This window comes from Terrapene carolina, unplaced genomic scaffold (genome assembly GCF_002925995.2).
Source record: "Terrapene carolina triunguis isolate 2854851 unplaced genomic scaffold, T_m_triunguis-2.0 Scaffold68, whole genome shotgun sequence".
Lineage (NCBI taxonomy): Eukaryota > Metazoa > Chordata > Testudines > Emydidae > Terrapene > Terrapene triunguis.
This window is the reverse complement of record NW_020664419.1, coordinates 570346-590980: the sequence shown is the minus strand read 5'-3', so window position 1 is coordinate 590980 and position 20635 is coordinate 570346. Positions and strand designations below refer to the sequence as shown.

The window sequence follows — 20635 nt, the reverse complement described above, 5'->3', positions numbered from 1 at the left end:
GTTACATTTTCCTCCAACAAACTGCAAGGGTCCCAAGGGAGATTACAGCAGTATTGCAGCCACTGTAATTAAATAGTTCTGCCCTTTCCCCCCCTCAACAGCTAAGCACATCAAACTACCTATGTGGATGTCACCCCTGTTATCTGCCATTCAGCTGCCAAATGTTTCCTAAAACTCACAGTGATTAACCCTTTGCACCGTCCTGGTTCATCTTGTTCTATTTCAATGTGCTCCCCTCAGCTCATTCATAACAACCACAGGAATGGATTTCTCTAAGAGCTCAAAGATTGGATAGGGACTGATCTGGTACCCTACACTCTGCATCACTAACACAGCATGGGCCAGGATTTCAAAGAACCACGCATACAAGGGTTGACCCTTTTCTTGATTAATTTTAACTTATTTAACGGTAATGGGAGCTGCTGGCTACTCGGTATTGTGAAAAATCAGGCTGTGTATTTAGGTGCATAAATGTGGACTGTGAAGACTAAATTTAGACGCCCATTTTTCAAGTCCTGGCCTTTGTCTTTTCCTCCACTCTCTTGTTGAGAGCGGATGCTTGTTGTGTGTATTGAGATTAAGTTGCTCTTTTACACATTTACCTTCTGCTACAATCCACCAACTTCTACCTTTTCTGGCCTGGGGTTAGCATGATCTAAAGCCAAAAATACCCCTTCTTTGAGGGAGAAGCTAGAGCTCAGGAGGAGAAGAGCTGAAGATTTTTGTGGCTTTATTTTTTTTATATTTTCTACCCTTTTTACTTTTCTTTTGTCTTCTTGGGAGGGGAAGGATGATCACTTGGGGCTTCCAATCACAAAGATATGGCAGAGAGGGAGCCTTGAGCCCCTGCATTCTTTTTGTCCAATATGAAATTGGAAAAGATGCCTGGGGCGTACATCCCAGAAAGAGCTCAGATCTTCCTCTTGGGAAGAGAGTCAGCAAGGATTCCTTGCCAAGTGACTATTACCCACTGGAGAACCTGGGAGACGGCCCTGGAGCTTTGCAATGTAGGGTGGATTGGGCGGGGAGATTTTTGGACTTACCCCTACAGAATCCTTGGCTGGAGAGGTTGAGTCTCAAGTACTGAAGAGGACTGACCTGTCCCTGTGGAAGTATCTCCTGCGGAGTCTCTGTTTTTTTTGTTTTGGGTTGGGATTTTTTTTTCGGGGGATGGAATGCAGAAGCCCCAGCAAGCCATCCAAATATACAGTCCTTTGCCATGGCCAAGCACAGATCCACAGGCTGGGAGCAACTGTGGCAAAATACCCCTTCTGTGGCTCCTGAGAGCATCTGTTCATGGGTGGAGCAGGTTGTGGCCCTGGGCGTGCTCTGCCAAGCTATGTGGAAGAGTCTACTCACCACAGACACACTCCCTCGTGGCTGGGCACGATGCAGTGCCTCTCCTCCTTCGGCGCCCCCTCCTGACAGCTGTTCTGGCCCTGCGCTGATCGGCCTCTTCCTGGGACTTGGCTCTTCGGCCAGGTCAATAACAGTCCCACCCTTTCTGGCATGCCAGTGGTTCGGCCCAACTTCAGGCTTTTGGGGCCTGCCAGGCCTTGGCCCCAAGGTCATCACGCCCCCTGCCCTAGTAGGGGAACCCAGGCTCGCCCTCTACCCTGGGTTCCAGCCCCAGGGGCTCTGTATAAAGCAGAGGAAATCTGTTCAGACCCCCTGCTGTATATCTGGGCTGCTTCCTACTGTAGCCCATGACTGGGCTTTTCTCACAGTCTCTGCCCCGGCTTATTCTTCTGTTGGGCCCAAAACCCAAACTAGTTATGAGAGACAAAAAGGGTCCTGTACCAGGCCTACATGTCCCAAGGAGGCTCTAGTTAGGTTCAAGCCCCAGCCAGAGCTTCCTTCCTTCACAGGGCTAGCTCAAAAGGTCTACTCCTTCTCCCAGTCAGCCACCACTGAGCTGGGCTTTTCCTCTCTCTCCCGCCTCCAGGCTTGATACCTTGTACAGGTGTAATGGGTGGGGCTGACTGGGGCCAGAGGCTCTGATTACCCCCTTCCTGGTCACTGCGGTCTGTATACTTCATCACAAGCTGGGACTGCAAATTCCTTCAGTTAATACTCTCAGGTGGTGTTGGTAACACCGGGAAGCACTTTAAAAAGGTGTTTTTATCTTGACAGTATTCCTTTATTCTGAAATTCTGAGCCTTTACCTTCCTCTTCTGTCATTTTGGCCTCGTTCTGATGTATCTGTAAAAACCTTATGTTCTTCTTACTTGATAAAAAAAGAGGGGCTAGGAGAGGAGACAAAGAAGCAGATCGTGTTTTTCCAGGGGACACCAATTTCAAATCCTCAGCTCATGACCCTGTCGGCTACATTACCTATCCCTCCCTCCCTCACCTCCGTATGATGTGGAGGATGAATCTAGAGCTGAATAAGGATATTCAGGCCGGCTTGAGTTAGATGTAAAGCGTGTGCATACTCTGTGTAAGTTTTCCCCATGTGGCTCTGCTCCTATGTAACTCATTCCCTACCTAAGACACTAATTTTGGGCCTCTCTCGAGCAGGGACTGCAAGTCTTCTAAAACCTGGCCAATTTTTGTGCAAGAGAAAGAGAGAGATGTGGCAAATGGAGACTAGGAGACCAAACATAGAATCATAGACTTTAAGGTCAGAAGGGACCATTATGATCATCTAGTCTGACCTCCTGCACAACGCAGGCCACAGAATCTCACCCACCCATTCCTGTATCAAACCTACATCTGAGCGATTGAAGTCCTCAAATCATGGTTTAAAGACTTCAAGATGCAGAGAATCTTCCAGCAAGTGACCCGTGCCAACGCTGCTCATTTCCACTTGTGATCTAAACAACTCCAGAAGTCTAGTGGACTAACCCACCTTTCTACTAAGCTCCCTTGATCAGCTGGCTTTACAGAATAGAGGAGGGTAAACCTGATAAGATTAGCCGTCTGTATCATGGTCAATTCAAATATATAGGAAACCTGGTTAAAAATACTAAGAAAGAATCATAGCATCCAACTTTTACTAAAGTTAGAAACTTTACGTTTTGTTTTCTTTTAAATGAAATATAAACAGCAGGGGAGGATATTTTAGGTAGCCGGCTAACAGGTGTTATGAGGACAAAGCTTTCTAGATATTAGAGATGGGAAACACCTAATCAGTCGCAGAGTAGATTCCTCTGTGGTCCCCAAACAGAGGATGCATCAGCTATTAACCTGGTATGTTTGATCTTAGTCAAATGGCCAAGGTACCATATTATAGTTTTTAAAACTTCTGAATAGTCATTTAACAGAAAGCTGACGAAGTGGGTATTCACCCATGAAAGCTTATGCTCCAATACATCTGTTAGTCTATAAGGTGCCACAGGACTCTTTGTTGCTATTCTCATTATGTTTTACCATAAATATTTTAAAATCACCCCTTCCCTGAAAACTATGTTAATTACAGTGCAGACTTCTACATTCTCTATTAATTTCTAGTGGTTTTCAGGGCAATTGCTACGGAATCCTATTACATTTCTATTGAAATCTATCAGTTTAATCCGTATTAAAGACTACAGGGCTTTTCCATAAAGTAAAGACTATATCTAAGCTGAGTTTAGTTTTACATTTAAAATACCCTTTAGGATCCCATATTCTCTAGAGGGCCTTTGTATAATGGCAGCTGCAAGTTCTGAAGTGTGAAGAGAGAACCGCACCTGAAAGTGATGCTCTATTATTTTGATTTTTAAGGACAAAATTTATTTTAAAATATACATAACAGTAATTTGAAGTCACAAAGGCATTTTAAAATGTATTTAAATTCAATTTATTTAAAACAATTAAAAAATACTTAACAGTTATCTCACACTCCAGTTATCTCTCTCACACACACAATTGCATTTCTCAAATAGTTTGAGAAGGGAAGGCACCCACTCTTGGGGGGCTACTGTCTTGGTCACCCACCCCTCATGGATCATGATGACTGTTAGCAAAATATATGCCATGTGTGTTTAGGGTGACCAGATAGCAAGCGTGAAAAATCGGGACGGGGGTGGGGGGTAATAGGAGCCTATATAAGAAAAAGCCCCAAATATCAGGACAGTCCCTATAAAATCGGGACATCTGGTCTCCCTATGTGTGTTTATGTATCAAACAGAGAAGTGTATGTATGTACATATGCATTCCATTTGTGATAGACCAGTGCAAGTGAGCGGACGCACACCCACTGGAGTTCACTGGTCGATCACAGGCCAAACGGGATGATCTCTAGGGGACTCTGTTTTTTCTACAGAGCTCCTCACTGTAGTCTCTCGGCACCGATGGGTTGGTGGCAGTTTACATTTGGGGTGGGGGGGCTTTTCTTTGTATAACTATTGTGTTTTACGCATTACGCGCATGCTCTCTAAGATGTTGAATCAGACATCTTACAAATCAAAACATCACACATACACCCCTCTTGCCCTCACCACAAGTGTATATTACTTGAGTATATTAGTGAAATATATATTTTGGGCCCGATCCTGTCACTCTCATTCCTTTCTTGGGTAGTAATCCCATCAATTTTCACAGGCGTTTAGCCTCAATAAGGATAGCCGGATTGGGCCCTCAGTGTATTAGCATGTGCATATCTACCCCACACCCATGATTGTTACTCTAGTATGTATCTGTGAATTTGACCGCACATGTGCAAATTTAACACACCCACAGGTGCATTTACGTCTGAATTCTACTACTCTTCACTCATAAAAGTGAGAGAAAAAGATAGACAGATGTGTCCCTCGTTGCGCTAAGAAATACCACGTGTGATCAGAACGCCTACAGAAACAAGCAATAGTGCCAACCAGCAGCTTCATCCCAACATCCCAAACTACCACCACAAACATTAACTCACCTGTGGGATTTTCTGTTAGCCTCCACTTGCAACCTGAACAGTCTGCTGCTAGGAAGCCTGACAATAAAATGCAAGTATAAAATGCTGAACAAAGGGCAAAAATATCGCAGGGGGGTGGTATAACCAGAATAGCCCATGTACGGACAAGAAATATGCCCTCTTCACTCCACTTGTGAAGGACAACAACTGAACAGAAGTCATTCTTGCCCTTCATGGAATTAAAAGCCATATTCAGTGTCCACATATGGAGTATCACCAAAATATTAGATAGGCTAGACTATATATTTCTAACTATATTTTACATTACATAAACAGTTTAGGGGCAGGAAGTGTGCAATTATTACAGATGATCCCAGGTATTAATACTCCCTTTATCAGATCATTAGTGCAAAACTTTTCACCAGGAAGGAGATTTCTTGCTAATATTTAGATCAGTGACATAATCAGGCCAGAGAAAGCCTGACAAGCAGGGGCTGCTGCACGGTCCTAACAGCTACGGTCCCCATCCGTTAATGATCTCCCCTCCACTCCCAGGGAAAGTGTGTGTGTGTGAGGTGAAAACGAAACAAAACAAAACAAAACAAAAAAACCACAAAACAAAACAAAACCACACAGACACACGACCAAAGCTGGATGCCAAACTGGGACTTCTACACATCCCAGAGCACTTGGTCAGAAAGTCCCTAAAATCCAGGTTCTCTCCCCATGTCACCCAACAGTCACTTTAAAAAAAAAAAAAAAAGAAAAAAGATAAACTAGTCTCCAATTATTTTTTCAGGTTACAACAGACTTAAATCTAAATGAGTTTCAAAAGTTAGGGTACACTTCACACTAGGATCACATATGAACACCAGCATTAACGCACACTGTAGAGCATTTAATACGTGAAGGTACAAAGCAACTATTGTTCAGGGCGTAGAGTAATATGTAACCAGATATTCTCTGGGTTCATCTAAAAGATGCCTTTCCGAGCATTTCACTGGCTTGTTCAGCAGTGAACATATTTCTGCCAGCACACAGAGCTACATTCATGGCTGACAAACAGGCCAAGATATGCAAGTTCTTTTCTTCACTCACTTTTGTGTGTGTTAGAAATGAAGTAAACCTGTCTTCATCAGTGCAATAGGCTCATGTCAACTGTTCCTTATGACAAAACACTGGTTAATTGAGTGCCTACGACTGGTTTTACTTAGAACCCCATTTTGATGTGGTTTCTTAGGCCAATCCAATTGTATTTGATTTAAAGGCAGAAGAGGGATGCTGTAAAATTGCCATCATGAGGTTCTCTATTAATCCTCACTCAATGGCTCTGAGATCAAATTGACTCAGTTAACCCGCCAAATAAGGTTTTCCTGCCTCTCCTGCAAATTCGGTGTGGAATCCAAAAGTGCAGCTGGGGCTTGATTCTTCGGTCACCCTTCCGCAATAAAGGACAATTGTGTCTGTGCAACATGAAGGTGAGTGAGATAACATCTTTTACCTCACCCACCTAGTCTCTCTAACATCCTGGGACCGACACAACCACAACAACACTGCATACAACTGTGGAGCATGCAGCAGACTAGAATCCAGCTCACTCTCACGGAATTCAACCAGCTCCGTGGGTGTCTTCACTCAGGAACAAAGGTGTGTTCTTTGGAGTTAGCTAACTGGCGTCAACTAACGTGAAGTAAAATTCTAGTGAAGGCGTGATATATTAATTGCTTTGTCTTCACTAGGATTTTGCTTCATGTTAGTTAACTAACTCGAGTTAAGAACACACTTTTTTCCTTGTGAAGACAAGGTCATTGAGAGAGTCCAAACTTCCTCTCTTTTCTCCTCCAAAGTAACACCTAAACCTAATGCAGGGGTCGGCAGCCTTTCAGAAGTGGTGTGCCGAGTCTTCATTTAGTCACTCTGATTTAAGGTTTCGCATGCCAGTAATACATTTTAACGTTTTTAGAAGGTCTCTTTCTATAAGTCTAGACTATAGAACTAAACTATTGTTGCATGTAAAGTAAATAAGGTTTTTAAAATGTTTAAGAAGCTTCATTTAAAATTAAATTAAAATGCAGAACCCCCCAGACCGGTGGCCAGGACCCGGTAGTGTGACTGCCATTGAAAATCAGCTCGCGTGGCATAGGTTGCCTACCCCTGACCTAACGCCTATGCCCCCCGCCTCCCTTCCAATAAAACATTCCTGCTACAATGACCACACTCTGCTCTTTGTTCTGTTATGTGCTGGAGTGTCACAGGCTATCCTTTCACTGCCTGTAGACTGTACATTTTTAGGGCTGGAACCTGTTAACTGTTTGGCACACATCACCCACTGTACATGTCCTGTACACCTTCAGCACTGTAACCAATACATCAGAGCAAACACATGACTCAAAGCCATAGTAGGTGTAGCATAAGGGACAGTTTTTACAGTCAACATTTTTAAAAAAGCATTTTCTTGCATTGTATCTTTGTTGTGTAGCAGATGGGGACTATTTCTTTTTGGTATGCTACTGCCTCTGGCTGATTACTGCTATTTAACTCTGCACATCTGTTGATAAAAAAAAAGGTTTAGAGGCTGGGACTGAGGACTAAAACATACAACATTTGTGTGTCATAAGCCATACACATCACAGGTTTTACTGCGTGTGGTTAGCTAGTATGGTGCTATGAGATTCTTGGGCGCATGTGCACCTCAAGTGGGATCCACACAGACAAATACTCAAAGAACTAAGCAGCCCCTTCCATAATGGGCCTGTTTGTTCTCTACCTCACGGCAGTAGTTCTGAACCATGGTACATTTACCTCTGGGGCTACACAGATGTCTTCCAATGGGTACTCAGCTCATTTAGATGAGTGTTTCTCAACCTGGAGGCTGCAACCACTCGGGGGGGGAGGGAATGAGAGGGAGGGCGGTGCAGGACAGGTTTAGGGGTGTCGCAAGTGCAGGGCTGGCATTCGGGGTGGCAAGCAGGGCCCCACAAAGCTAAGTTACATGCTTCAGCTCTGGGCGGCGGGACCTGGGCTTCAGACAAGGCTCACAAGTGAAAGTAGCACACTAACATGTAAGTACAATATTTATATTCCAATTGATTTATTTTATAATTATACGGTAAAAATGAGAAAGTCAGCACTTTTTTCAGTACTAGTGTGCTGTGACTCTCTTGTATTTTTATGTCTGATTTTGTAAGCAAGTAGTTTTTAAGTGAGGTGAAACTTGGGGTATGCAAGACCACTCCTGAAAGGGGGACAGTAGTCTGGAAAGGTTGAGAACCATTGCCTTAAGGGACAACAGAACAGGTGAAAAATTCTGGTTGATACATGAACAGAAAGAAGCAACTCCCAGTTTGAAGAAATAATTCTGTTGTAAATATTGACAGGTAACATTTTCAAAAGCTTCTTAGAAGCCCAAGTTCCATTTTCAAAAGTGAGATGGCACTTTTAGAATCCTAATTCTTATAGACTTTCATTTAGACTTCCCGAGTGCCTGTCATATCCGAAATGGGACTTAACGTGCTTTTGAAATTCGTACCTGAGAATCTCAGTACAAATGCATTTTTTAAGATGACACATTGTGATTTAAAAGCTATCAGTGGGTTAAATTCATTGAGGATGGAACTGGACAGCTCCATTGACTTGTTGACTCCAATGGAGTTGAACCAGAGCTTAGACAAAACAATCTACAAGATCGCTGCCAATCTGGCTTGACCTATACTGAAATAAACACCCGTGATTTCAGAGGTTAAGGGGCAACAGAGCCATGAATACAGCTGCAATGAAATATATACGTTTACATTCTAAAGTACAATGAACACACAGTTTTGTGCACATCAATCGGCATCTGCTAGAGCTTGAAAATACACAGAACTTGTGTTAGCAGGGGAGAAATTGGACGGCTCTGGGGAATAGGAAGTAAGAACCTTTCACCGACAGGTCTCCTGTTCAAATCTGTCCTAGCCAGTCGTAACAGATGGTCATTTCTGAAGGCTGTTCAGTAACTTATCAACTGAGGGACTGTCTCAGTCAGTTTCCTAGTGGACAACTTGTCCATGTCATACACACACGCTGTTGGAATTTTTTGGCAGATCCAGAGGAGAAGCAAAAGATTATAGGGGCAGGTAACAACTACTCTCTACCTGATAAAAGGAGCTTCTGCCAGAAAAGGGTTGAATCGCATCAATGGGATCGTATCTAGGAAGATCATGCTGCAGCTGCCTTTGTAACACCTATTCTTAAGACCGGTGCAACCGTTAGGCGAACGAGGTGGTCGCCTAGGGCGCCAAGTGGTTGGGGGTGCCAAAAAGCGGTTCCCTGGCTCGGTAGGGAGGAGCTGCCTTCCGGAGAGCCAGAGCCTCCTGCTTGCGACGGCGGCAAGCCCCAGCCATGGAGGAGCCGGCGGCTTGAGAGGCATGGGCATGGTAAGGGAAGTCCCGGGGGGCAGTCAGGGAGCAAGGGGAGGGTTGGATGGGTCAGGAGTTCTGGGAGGGGCCTGTCAGGGGGCGGGGGTGTGGAGAGGGATCGGAGCAGTCAGGGGATAGGGAGCGGGGGGGGGGTTAGATGGGTCGGAAGTTCTGGGGGTCCTGTCGGGGGCTGGGGGTGGTTGGATGGGGTGTGGGAGTCCCAGCGTCTGGGGGCCTGGGGGCGGGGGTGTGGATAAGGGTTGGGGCAGTCAGGGGACAAGGAACAGGGAGGCTTAGGTAGGGGGTGGGGTTCGGGGGGGCAGTCAGGGGCAGGGGTCCCAGGAGGGGGCAGTCAGAGGACAAGGAGCGGAGGGAGGGTTGAGGGGGGCAGTCAGGGGGTGGGAAGTGGGAGGGAGTGGATGGGAGATAGGGCGGGACTCTCTCCCCCGTCCTCTTTTTTGATTGTTGAAATATGGTAACCCTAGGTGAGGGAGGAGCCGGAGGGCGCATGGGGGCTGGTGCCCACATGCATCTGCTGCAGTCTGCAGGGGCCCCCCGGGGGGGGGGGTGCTGGGCCGCAGCCTGGGCAGGAGGGGCGGCTGCTCCCCACTAGCGGCGCCAACGCCTTTGCAGGGCTGCTGCCCCCTACGCTGCGCCGGCTCCTCCATGGCTGGGGTTCGCCGCCCCTGCAAGCCGACACTCTGGCTCTCCGGTGCCTCCGGAAGGCGGCTCCTCCCTGCCAAGCCGCTGCAGCGGCCCAAGCCGGCAAAGCCAGTGAGTGGATTCAGGACGGGGGCCGCCAGGGTAGGGTGGGGTGGGGAGGGCTCGCGGGGGGGAGGGGTTGTGCACCCTCCAGGGGAGTTCAGGGGGCGGGGAGGGGGGAACCTGGTCTGGGGAGCAGCCCCTGGGCATGGCTGGCCCCTGGGCAGGCTGGCCCCTGGGGTCTATAAAGGCTTATTGGGATTTGCCCCTCAATGAACCGATGTGCAGGGGGATGGGGGGTGCGGGAGGTGCGCGCAAGGTGGAAGTTTCGCCTAGGGCGCAAAATATCCTTGCACCGGCCCTGCCTATTCTCAGAGTCTCAACAACTGAAGATTAGACAACTTAGTCCATGATTGCCTCCTGCACTTTGTTCCTTGTAAGCAGGATCCTATGAATATTTACTAAGTTTCCCCTGGAAGATGCTTTGAGTTTGACGACTAAAATCACCGGGGGGGTGGGGGGGGGTAGAGATGAGGAAATTGAAGGATCCTCAGAACTCCAAGCCCAAGAGGATCCACACTCCTCCTCTCCTTGAAAAGGGAGAGGAAATGACTGTGATCTATAAACCAGCTATGGGAACAGTAAATGGTGCCATGATTAATTCTGAACAAGTTCCAAGCTAATGTCCTTTCTCTGGGTCTCCCAGTGTGCCTGTGCTTTAGCCTGGGAGCTCTTGGGGCAAGGACTTTCTGTCAGCATAGGGCACGCTGTCAGCACTTACTTGGTGCAAAATCCAAGACACTACGTGTACAGCTGTTATTTCGTAGAATATTCTAGTCTAGGAATAGCAGCTAGTGAGTAGCCTCCCTGGCAGAGAGGGCTATTTGAGAGTCCACAGAAGAAGAGTTATGTAGGATAGGAAGTTACCTCAAGAGTTATTTCTGCCCAGGAATAAAGGAAGCCAAAAGAGTCCATTCTCAGCAGGGTGAGGATGGAGTCAAATTCAGATCTAGGCCCCCCGCCCCCCGTTACTGGAAAAGATCCAGGGGAAACGACTTCAGGAGCTTTTTGCATCTTGTAATTTATTTTGCAGCTTCACACTGACTCAGAACCCCTTGTGCCCTCTCCACTAGGAGAGAGAAATGGCTGCATAGTGACATCTGGAACTGCTCCAAACACACTGCCCTCCTGATGGACTTGCGGAGCCAAGTAATTAGCACCCCTGTGCCATTTTAAAGCCCTATTTCCTGTCCAAGTGCGTAGCACGCGGCAGCCTGAGCCCCGAGGGGAAGACAGGCTCTTGGGGAGGGGTTTGATTGGCTGTGTCGTGCAGCCACGGATAGAATGCATAAAGGTGGGTGTGCGGCAGTAGAAGCCACCGCCCCGAGTCTTGTGTTCTCATGCCAAAGTCTGCAGTGCGGAAAAATAGGCCGATTCCTCTTGCAATCTTCCTACCCAGCTGTTTACTGCCTGCGGATTACTGCAGTCACATGAGCTGCTTTACAGCAAAGCCAAGCTGTCTTCATGAGCTGAGAAGGTCACTGGGAAGACACCAGGCTCAAGAGAGAAACATACTGCCCTCCACAGGGCAGCTACATTAACATTCCCCTCCTGGTCACGGGGCAAGAGAAAAATGGCTTCACATTCCAGCCTATCATCATGCCCCACCCAATGACAGCAGAGAGCAGGTATTGGCTACCTATGTCACTCTCACCCCATTCATTTGCTGGGCTGCAATGGGGGGGGGGAGGGAGGGGGGAGGAGCACAAGATGGTGGATTACCAGGAAGTGACAGAATGGTCAAGTTGGAATTTGCCTGTGGCTATTCCCAATTTGCATGTAGGATTTGAAAAATCGTATCAGATGACTGCTCCATAAGGTCTGGGTACTCTATCTACAGCAGAGGCCAGTCCTTGATGATTCAGACAAAGGCCACACACTGTGGTAACTAGCCGTGCTGTACACTAAGGTGGCAGAACATTCCTTCCTGACCCCTGTCACGATCTGCTGACACCTTGAGGCAGGAGCGCTGATTACTCCTTTCTTAGCACGAGTAGCTAGAAATGTTATCCAGCCCCTTTTCAAAGCCAGCAACAGCGCTTGACTCTTTAGGAAATAGTAGGGTGACCAGATGTCCCGTTTTTAAAGGGACAGTCCCGTTTTTTGGGACTTTTTCTTATATAGGCGCCCATTACTTCCCCACCCCCGTCGCGTTTTTTCACAGTTGCTATCTGGTCACCCTAGGAAATAGCAACCGAAGGATGAAAGTGATACGTTTTATAAAAGCAGAAGCACAAATGTCTTGTGTGACCGACTCATAAAATTAATTCCCAAACACAGGCTGCCTTCACCCTATGCCATGAACACAGTTTTAGGGGCCCCACCTCTAACCCTTACTCACTGGAGTACCTCCATTGACTACAATGAGATAGCTCACACGGGTAAGGGCTACGAGATCCGGCTCTTAGTTAAATCAGTCTGTGCTGCAGAGATCTGATGAAGGCGACACTGACTGGGTCTGACTCCACTGTGAAGGAACTTCAATTAACATACATGTCAAGGCTATTCCTCTCTTAAAAGGGACAGATGTACAAACACGCTTCAGTGCTTGAAATGAAATTAAACAGAAATTTATTTGGGAAAGCCCCTGTTTGCAGCTTAATTTACAAGGGATTTCTTCTGCCTGCAGGGGAAGTTTATGGGAGGAACCGTCTCACTTCGTAAGATGCCTTATACAGTTACAACAGCTTGCTGGGATTTGAGCCAGCTTCCCATTTGGATCAAATTGCATCCCTCTCCCACTGACATCCATTAAGAAAGAGCTCAAAGCTGCCCTCAGGTTAGACTATTTTTCTCCTACCAAAAAAAACCCTGTCACATTTTCTAATGGACTCTTCACTCTTTTCCTAAAAACAGAGGGTGCCCAAACTTTGCCCAGCTAATAGCCATGTGGGCAACCTGCCAGGATTCCGAGAGCCAGGCCCTATTTGCGTCAAAAAGTTCAGAGTGCAGCCAGCCTCATCAGTAACATAGAGGCGCAGAGGTGGGCACTCCCTTCGATACCTCACCAGCTGTCTGTTCATGGAGGCAGCTTGGCTGGGCCCCTGAACAAGGGAGGGGGCTCCTGCAGCACTTGTTCAAGGCTGCCTGATGAGTGTCGACAAAGAGGATGGTGAGCAAGGAACTTCGGATAGTGAGAGCGGTGGAGAAGATTGAGTGAAGGGGCACTTTTTTGCATGGTGGCTGCTATTAGAATGGAAGCTCTTTGGGGGCAGGGGCTGTGTCTTCCTACATGTTTGGGGAGCCCTGAGCACATTTTGGGCATTGAAACAAGCAAAAAATGTATGTTTGTAATCATATTTGGCATCAGAGTCAGGAACAGTGCCCCCTCTTTCCCAAAAGTGCGTAGAGCAGAGAGAGCCTGGCTGGGCAGCTTTGGGGCTGATCTTGTTCTGCTGCCACGGTTAGACAAATCCTGCTTTGAACTTGTAAGCCAAGCAAAATGACTCTGGATGCCATTGCTAGGGGAGAGGGAGCGGATGCCCCACTGGCGGCTTTGCTGACTAGCACTGTGTTTACAACAAAGCGCAGTGCAGCCCAAGCACTGCAAAGCAAATTGCTCTTCGTTATTTAATTACTGCAGCTCATCGGGATGACACCATCCAGTAATACTGTACGGGGAGACTCTGGCAAACCAGTAAAATGCCTGAAACCACTATGGCTTATTGTTAAAAAGCAACCTAGTCAGCAGGCTGTAAAATGGCCATGCAGCTTGACCAAGGCAGATGGGGAGGGGGTTTTGGGTGCCACAGAAAGGGCAGCTTGACCCCGCGTCCTTCCTGATAAGAATTGTGTTGAAGTTGCTGATACATGCGTTTTAAAAGAGTAGGCTATGCCCCAGGAATGTCTATTGAGGGCTCAAGGCTGCAAGTCCTGGAAAAACCCACACCTGGTTAATCAATCATCAGAAGGAACCTCTTGCTTGAAACTGCTTACTTAACAAGGTTTCTTTAAGGGACATGTAAAAAGCAACAGAGGGTCCTGTGGCACCTTTAAGACTAACAGAGGTATTGGAGCATAAGCTTTCGTGGGTGAATGCCCACTTCATCAGACGCGAGGGACATGTCCCTTTAAGGGACATGTCATTCTATTACTAATGTATAAATAAGGGGACTCGTTTGGGGACTCTTCGGGACTGGTCTCTCCCTCTGGATGCATCTTGTGTTCCCCACCGGCAGACGGGCTGCCACTGTGCCACTCGAGAGCCACACTCAGCTTCGGTAATTATCAAGGGTTGGGGGTGTGTTACTAACCTGTTGCGGACGTGTGTAAGTGCTTGAGACTAGTAAAGTTTAGCTTTAAGTGAAAGCACTCTTGTGTTGTCCTGGTTGTGCCAGCCATCTATCGGTCGGACGGCCGTGTCTCCCCTGATTTATTCCCTGACACCTCCTCGCACAGAGTAAAAGTTACCAAGAGCTTTGGGTTGAAAGAACCCCGGGTAACAATACGACCCCTTCTACATCGCTGAGCACTTACAGCTCCCTGTGGTCACGATTGTTTGAAAATGGACCCACGCAGTCCTGGGACTGGGATGTTCAACTGAGGGACTTTTTATTTTTTTTAAACATTTGTCCATCTAGCTGTGTGTGTCCACACGACACCACTTGGCAAGAAATGCCAACTCAACTGTCCATCATTCCCCATCCCCAAATAAGGTCATTCCCCCATAATCACTCCTCCTCAGGCAAAAGCCGGAGACGGACTAGTCAAAGTTGCCTAAGTGAGTTAGGAACCCAAACCCCATTGTAATTCAACAGGATTTGGACACGTAACTCTTTCAAGCAACTTGGACAAATCACAGCACTAGTGACACCGGGTGCATCGTCACTAGGAAGAAAGGAGTTGCGCTGAGGAGTCAGAACTCTTTCTGGCGTGATCACACAGAAAGGGTGGTTACATTTAGGGTGCGGGGAGCAGAACGGCTTTTAAATCTCCCGGCAGAAATGAAATCCACAAGCTGCGATTTTTAAGACACACAAAGCTAGGGGACCAAGTAGATGCCGACGTCTCGTTGAGATCAGCGCGCTCTCCTCCAGCTCAGAGCAGAGGGGAACATATTGCAGTGATGGTGAGCGAGGCAGGCTGCTGTCTATGTCTTTAAACGTAATGTTAATGCCTTGTAATCAGCTTTAATTTTTAAACAGACCCAGCCCTCCTGTCCATTTCCCCTAATTCATGACACGTGGAAGGTAAATGGCCCTGTGCTTAAACCAGGACAGCATCAGCTGTGACAGCTGGAGGGACTAAGTCTCAACTGCCTGATAATAGGAGTGGATATCAAAACTCTCTGCGGGGGGGGGGGGGGGGGGGGGGGGGGGGGAGGGGGGGGGGGCAAGGGAGAGAGGGGAGATGCTACAAGGTCATCAAGGAGTTGGGAAGCAATGTTTTCAAACAAGGTATATAGTTCACTGTACTGATGGGAAAGTCTGAAAGGGGACACACTGGGGAGGGGGGGCAGGCAGGGTCGCCTCCCCAGATTTGCTGCTTGGCTTGTAGTGAGCATGCTCACACGGACTGAGCACGCTCAGTAACACTGCTGAAGCCGGCTGCCCTCACTCCGCCCCCCACTATCGGCAGGGCACGGGTTGCCCCAAAGATACTAGAGATGCTCCAAGCAGCGTTCAATCTGAAAGGGGGCTTGGTGGGGCCTTCCCATTGCTGACAGTTCACCCTCCTCTCTGGAAACTTGTAAACCATCGATGGCTCACAGAGATGCCTCTGAGAAGCAAGGGGTGTGTGTCTTTAAAATGTACCAGGATTTCACCCAATCGATAATTAAACACAAATCCAAGCAAGAAATGACCACAGATGTCCCTACAGGCCAATCCCGCTCTCCTTGCAAATGACTCGATTCAAACACAGGTTGCAGAGATAAAAAAGGGCAGCCCGAGAATTCAAGGGAGCTGCTGGGGCAGAGTCACTTGTGTGACAGAAGCACCCAAACAGGCAAGTGACACTCCCCACTCCCACCAAGCTGATGACAGTGGAAAGAAGAAAATGAAAGCAGATATTTCAGTTGCACTTTGCATTTATAAAGAGCCTTTCATCCAAGGATCTCAAAGCGCAGCACAGTCCATTAAGACAACAGTCCCCCAGGCAGGTATTACACCCAGAGTAAAATGAGGCACCCAGAGGGTAAGTGACTTGCCCAAGGTCATACAGCAACAGAGCTAGGAATGGAACCTATCCTTCCAGCTCCAGTCCCTGCTCTAACCACTAGACAAAACCTCCCTGCCTGTTGTAATCAAGGCCTTAGGAAAAGCTTGCTTAGAGCGTGCGTGCCTGCAACATGCCCATGCTTGTTCTTGGGGGACCAAGGTATTTGGATTAAAGGAGAAAGCAGGTATCCAGGGCAGTACACAGTCGAGTTCTCGGCAAGACTATTTTTAGCCCCAGTTGGTGGGCAGACACATATTAATGGCAGCAGCCCTCTCGTCACCAGTCCTATCCTGTCAAAGCAAAGGAGGGCAGCCCAGTGCCAAAAAGCCAGTCTACACTGGGGGTCCAGTCAGCGCTGGCAAAGATTAATGCTCAACAGCAAGTTAGGGCAGTGACAAGAACATGCAATCCAGCATCCTGGGTTTTAAAGTGGCAGCGTTTGCCTGGCAAAGGGGAGCAAACATTGTTCTGTGCTAGCAGGGTCCAGCAACAGGTAAACAAGAATGGACGGTGCCGGTGGAATAGGGATCCCAGCCACTGAGCCAGTTCTCAGGCAGTGCTTCCCACCCTCAGACCAGAGCATCAAAAGGCCCAGTCGTAGCTAATCTTTCACTGAAGTGCTGGGAGTCAGTGCAGCAGAGGAAGCAGACAGCACTGAGCCATTTGCTGCATGTGATCAGAAGACTGCAATTCCTGCATCATGCAAGAAGCGACTTCCTGTCTACCTTGTGGTGTCTCCTGGTTTTGGATGCCAGCGGGGAAGGAGTGCAGGCATAGAGTGAGCGAGCATATGCAGAAAGTAGCCAATGCAAATCTTTGCCAGTCATTTGACACAGAAAATGCTGGCCCCTCCCTTCTTCTGATCCATTCAGAAGGCATCTGCTACAATCATCTTCCGTGGCACTTCTTCAGACCATGTTTGAATCCCCTGCCTCAGTGCATTAATTCAAACTACTTCTTCTCAGACCCTACAAGAACTCTGCCTCTCCCTTTTGTCCACACATCTCTAATTAACCCATTCCCCCGCTGCGCTCAACACCCCATTTGGGCAATTTCCCCTGAAACTGAGACTTACAAGGGAAATATATTTTTAAAGGTAGTTTGGTGTTTACACCAGATTAATGTGCAAGTTGCCCTTCGGTTTTTATTGTGCCACCACAATAACCAGATCATCAATGCTCTACACCTCCCTGCCCCTGAGGCATTCAAAGGCAAACACCGGTAGTTTCTCATTCTACAAGTTTGTCCTACGTATTAGTCCCTTGATCTTTATTTTCATTCTCTAGGTCTTTGGGTGATACACACAATGGGCCCCAGCTCCTTTCCCTGACACACTTTGAATTGTAATAGTTTGTACAGAGCCTGACAGGACCCTAACTCTCACCACATGTTTGGAGGTCCACCTGCTGCACTGACATGCTCTCCTGGGTCTCATCCGCATAGCCCTTCACATGGCGGCAGAAACAGGCTTCCACCTGGTGGCTGGTGCTTAGTTTGATCTTGGCCAGGAAGTACAGATCCCTCAAGCAAGCAGAGGAAATTTGCTGATTTTTATCTCTCAATCGCACCGCTAATTGCCCTCATGGGGTGGTATAAAGCTGCAAGTGCCTGCCCCTTTGAAATGAGAAATACCCATCTAAATGCCTGTTTACCCTACGCTAACTTGTGAGGCATGCTTCTATACAGATGCCTATTTCCTTTGTTTGCAAAAGCACAGGGCTCGATAATCCCCCTTTGCTCACGTCAAACAGGCCTAATGCTCTCTCCCTGCTTTCATCACAGCCTGATAATCCCGCCTCGCCCTCGCCTGTAAGCCTGTCTCACTTCGGTCATGCTGAAAATTGTTATTGAGAAATTTACATCTCTTTGGCAGGCTCATCTTCGTGCCCATCTGCACCCAGGACAGAAAACCAGCAGTCAAATTAGCATGATTAGCTGTCCTTCTAGCCACACAGATGCCTAGACTGGAAAAGCAAAGGGTCTACATGTCAGAACTGAGGGGCACCAGCTAAGCTATAAGCGGAATGGAAGAGCAGGGGATGCTACCAGTCAGGATTGAGGTGCATCAGCAGAGATCTTTGGGGGGTTGGAGATGCACACTGGCTGCACCCAGCTCAAGTCAGTGTAATTAGTTCCCCAGTTTACCCTCAGCTGTTTCACTCTAAGATCAGTGCAAGCTTCCTTCCTGACAGCCTCAACTCCTTCCCCTGCTCCCAAACTCATGTGTTCTTTTAACTCACCCTCTTTAGTTGGGATCCCTACAAGTTAACTCATATAACCCTTCCTCTTCTTCCAGACTGCTGAAAAAGCCATTTATTCTGCAAAGCCTTCCGGCTGTAATGACCACTGGCCACTCTGTGTTGGTAAATTGTTATATAATGGACCCACTGATGCTATTAGACTAAGCTCTGTGGGGCAGGGATTCTGTCTGCCTTTGGCATATTATACCTCTTGGCCAAGGCTGTGGACAGTTATGGCCCTCTATAAAGAATACACAGGCACGAAATCCTCCAATATTTAAAAATGAAACCCCATTGAGAAACGTCATAACCAAAGATGATCTCAAGCCCCAGATCCATTTAAAAAGGAAGGCTGCAACATAGGGTGAGCAGACAGCAAATATGAAAAATCGGGACGGGGGTGGAGGGTAATAGGAGCCTCTATAAGAAAAAGACCCAAAAATCAGGACTGTCCCTATAAAATCGGGACATCTGGTCACCCTACTGCAACATGAAGAGATCCAGTGAATGGGAACTGCACTACCCAGCTGTGCTGCAGTCTCTCCTTCCCAACAATCTTCAAGAGTCTGTCTCCCTGTCCCTATCCATCTAACCTAGGGCTGTCAATTAATCACAGTTAACTCACGCGATTAACTCAAAAAAGTTAATCGCCGTGTTAAACAATAGAATACCAATTGAAATGTATTACATATTTTGGATGCTTTTTTCATTTTCATATATACTGTATTCTGTATTGTAATTGAAATCAAAGTGTATATTATTTTTGATTATAAATATTTGCACTGTAAAAATGATAAAAACAAAATAGTATTTTTCAATTCACCTCATATAAGTACCGTCGTGCAATCTCTTTGTCGTGAAAGTGCAATTTACAAATGTATAGGTTTTTTTTGGTTACATAACTGCTCTCAAAAACAAAGCAATGTAAAACATCAGAGCCTACAAGTCCACTTAGTCCTACTTCTTATTCAGCCAATGGCTAGGACAAACAAGTTTGTTTACATTTACAGGAGATAATGCTGCCCTCTTCTTATTTACAATGTCACCAGAAAGTGAGAACAAGCTTTTGCATGGCACTTTTGTAGCTGGCATTGCAAGGTATTTACGTGCCAGATATGCTAAACATTTGTATGCCCCTTTATGCTTCGGCCACCATTCCAGAGGACATGCTTACATGCTGATGACGCTTGTTAAAAAAACAATGCTTTGATTAAATTTGTGACTGAACTCCTTGGGGGAGAATTGTATGTCCCCTGCTCTGTTTTACCTGCATTCTGCCATATATTTCATGTTATAGCAGTCTCGGATGATGACCAAGCACATGTTGTTCATTTTAAGAACACTTTCACTGCAGATCTGACAAAACGCAAAGAAGGTACCAATGTGAAATTTCTAAAAATAGCTACAGCACTCGACCCAAGGTTTAAGACTCTGAAGCGTCGTCCAAAATCTGGGAGGGCTGAGGTATGGAGCATGCTTTCAGAAGTCTTAAAAGAGCAACACTCCAATGCGGAAACTACAAAACCCGAACCACCAAAAAAGAAAATGAACCTTCTACTGGTGGCATCTGACTCAGATGATGAAAATGAACATGCGTCGGTTTGCACTGCTTTGGATTGTTATCGAGTAGAACCTGTCATCAGCATGGACGCATGTCCTCTGGAATGGTGGTTGAAGCATGAAGGGACATATGAATCTTTAGCGCATCTGACACGTAAATATCTTGCGACGCCAGCTACAACAGTGCCATGAGAATGCCTGTTCTCACTTTCAGGTGACACTGTAAACAAGAAGCGGGCAGCATTATCTTCTGCAAATGTAAACAAACTGTTTGTCTGAGTGATTGGCTGAACAAGAAGTAGGACTGAGTGGACTGGCAGGCTCTAAAATTTTACATTGTTTTATTTTTGAATGCAGGTTTTTTTTTTGTAAATAATTCTATATTTGTAAGTTCAACTTTCATGATAAAGAGATTGCATTACAGTACTTGTATTAGGTGAATTGAAAAATACTATTTCTTTTGTTTTTTTACAGTGCAAATACTTGTAATCAAAAATAAATATAAAGTGAGCACTGTACACTTTTTATTCTGTGCTGTAATTGAAATCAGTATATTTGAAAATGTAGAAAACATCCAAAAAAGTTTAAATAAATGGTATTTATTCTCTTATTGCTTAACAGTGCAATTAACCGCACAATTAATTGCGATTAAGTTTTTTAATCGCGATTAATTTTTTTAATCACTTGACAGC

The 20635-nt window shown here is 46.6% G+C and overlaps 1 protein-coding gene across 4 annotated transcripts in view; it reads right to left on the bottom strand.

The window, feature by feature from the left end:
• Positions 1 to 20635, bottom strand: part of NRF1 (nuclear respiratory factor 1) — a 112647-nt gene that overhangs the window by 13772 nt on the left and 78240 nt on the right. For 2 of the 4 annotated variants that reach the window (XM_026648577.2, XM_029910879.1), the window contains 2 exons: positions 4847 to 4903; positions 2166 to 2246 (listed from right to left, as the gene is read on the bottom strand). The exons of 1 other annotated variant lie outside the window; for it this stretch is intronic. In XM_026648577.2, coding sequence (XP_026504362.1) covers positions 2166 to 2246; positions 4847 to 4903 — 138 coding nt within the window. The remainder of the gene's footprint in view (positions 1 to 2165; positions 2247 to 4846; positions 4904 to 20635) is intronic. One more of the 4 variants, XM_029910878.1, reaches the window with a different exon arrangement.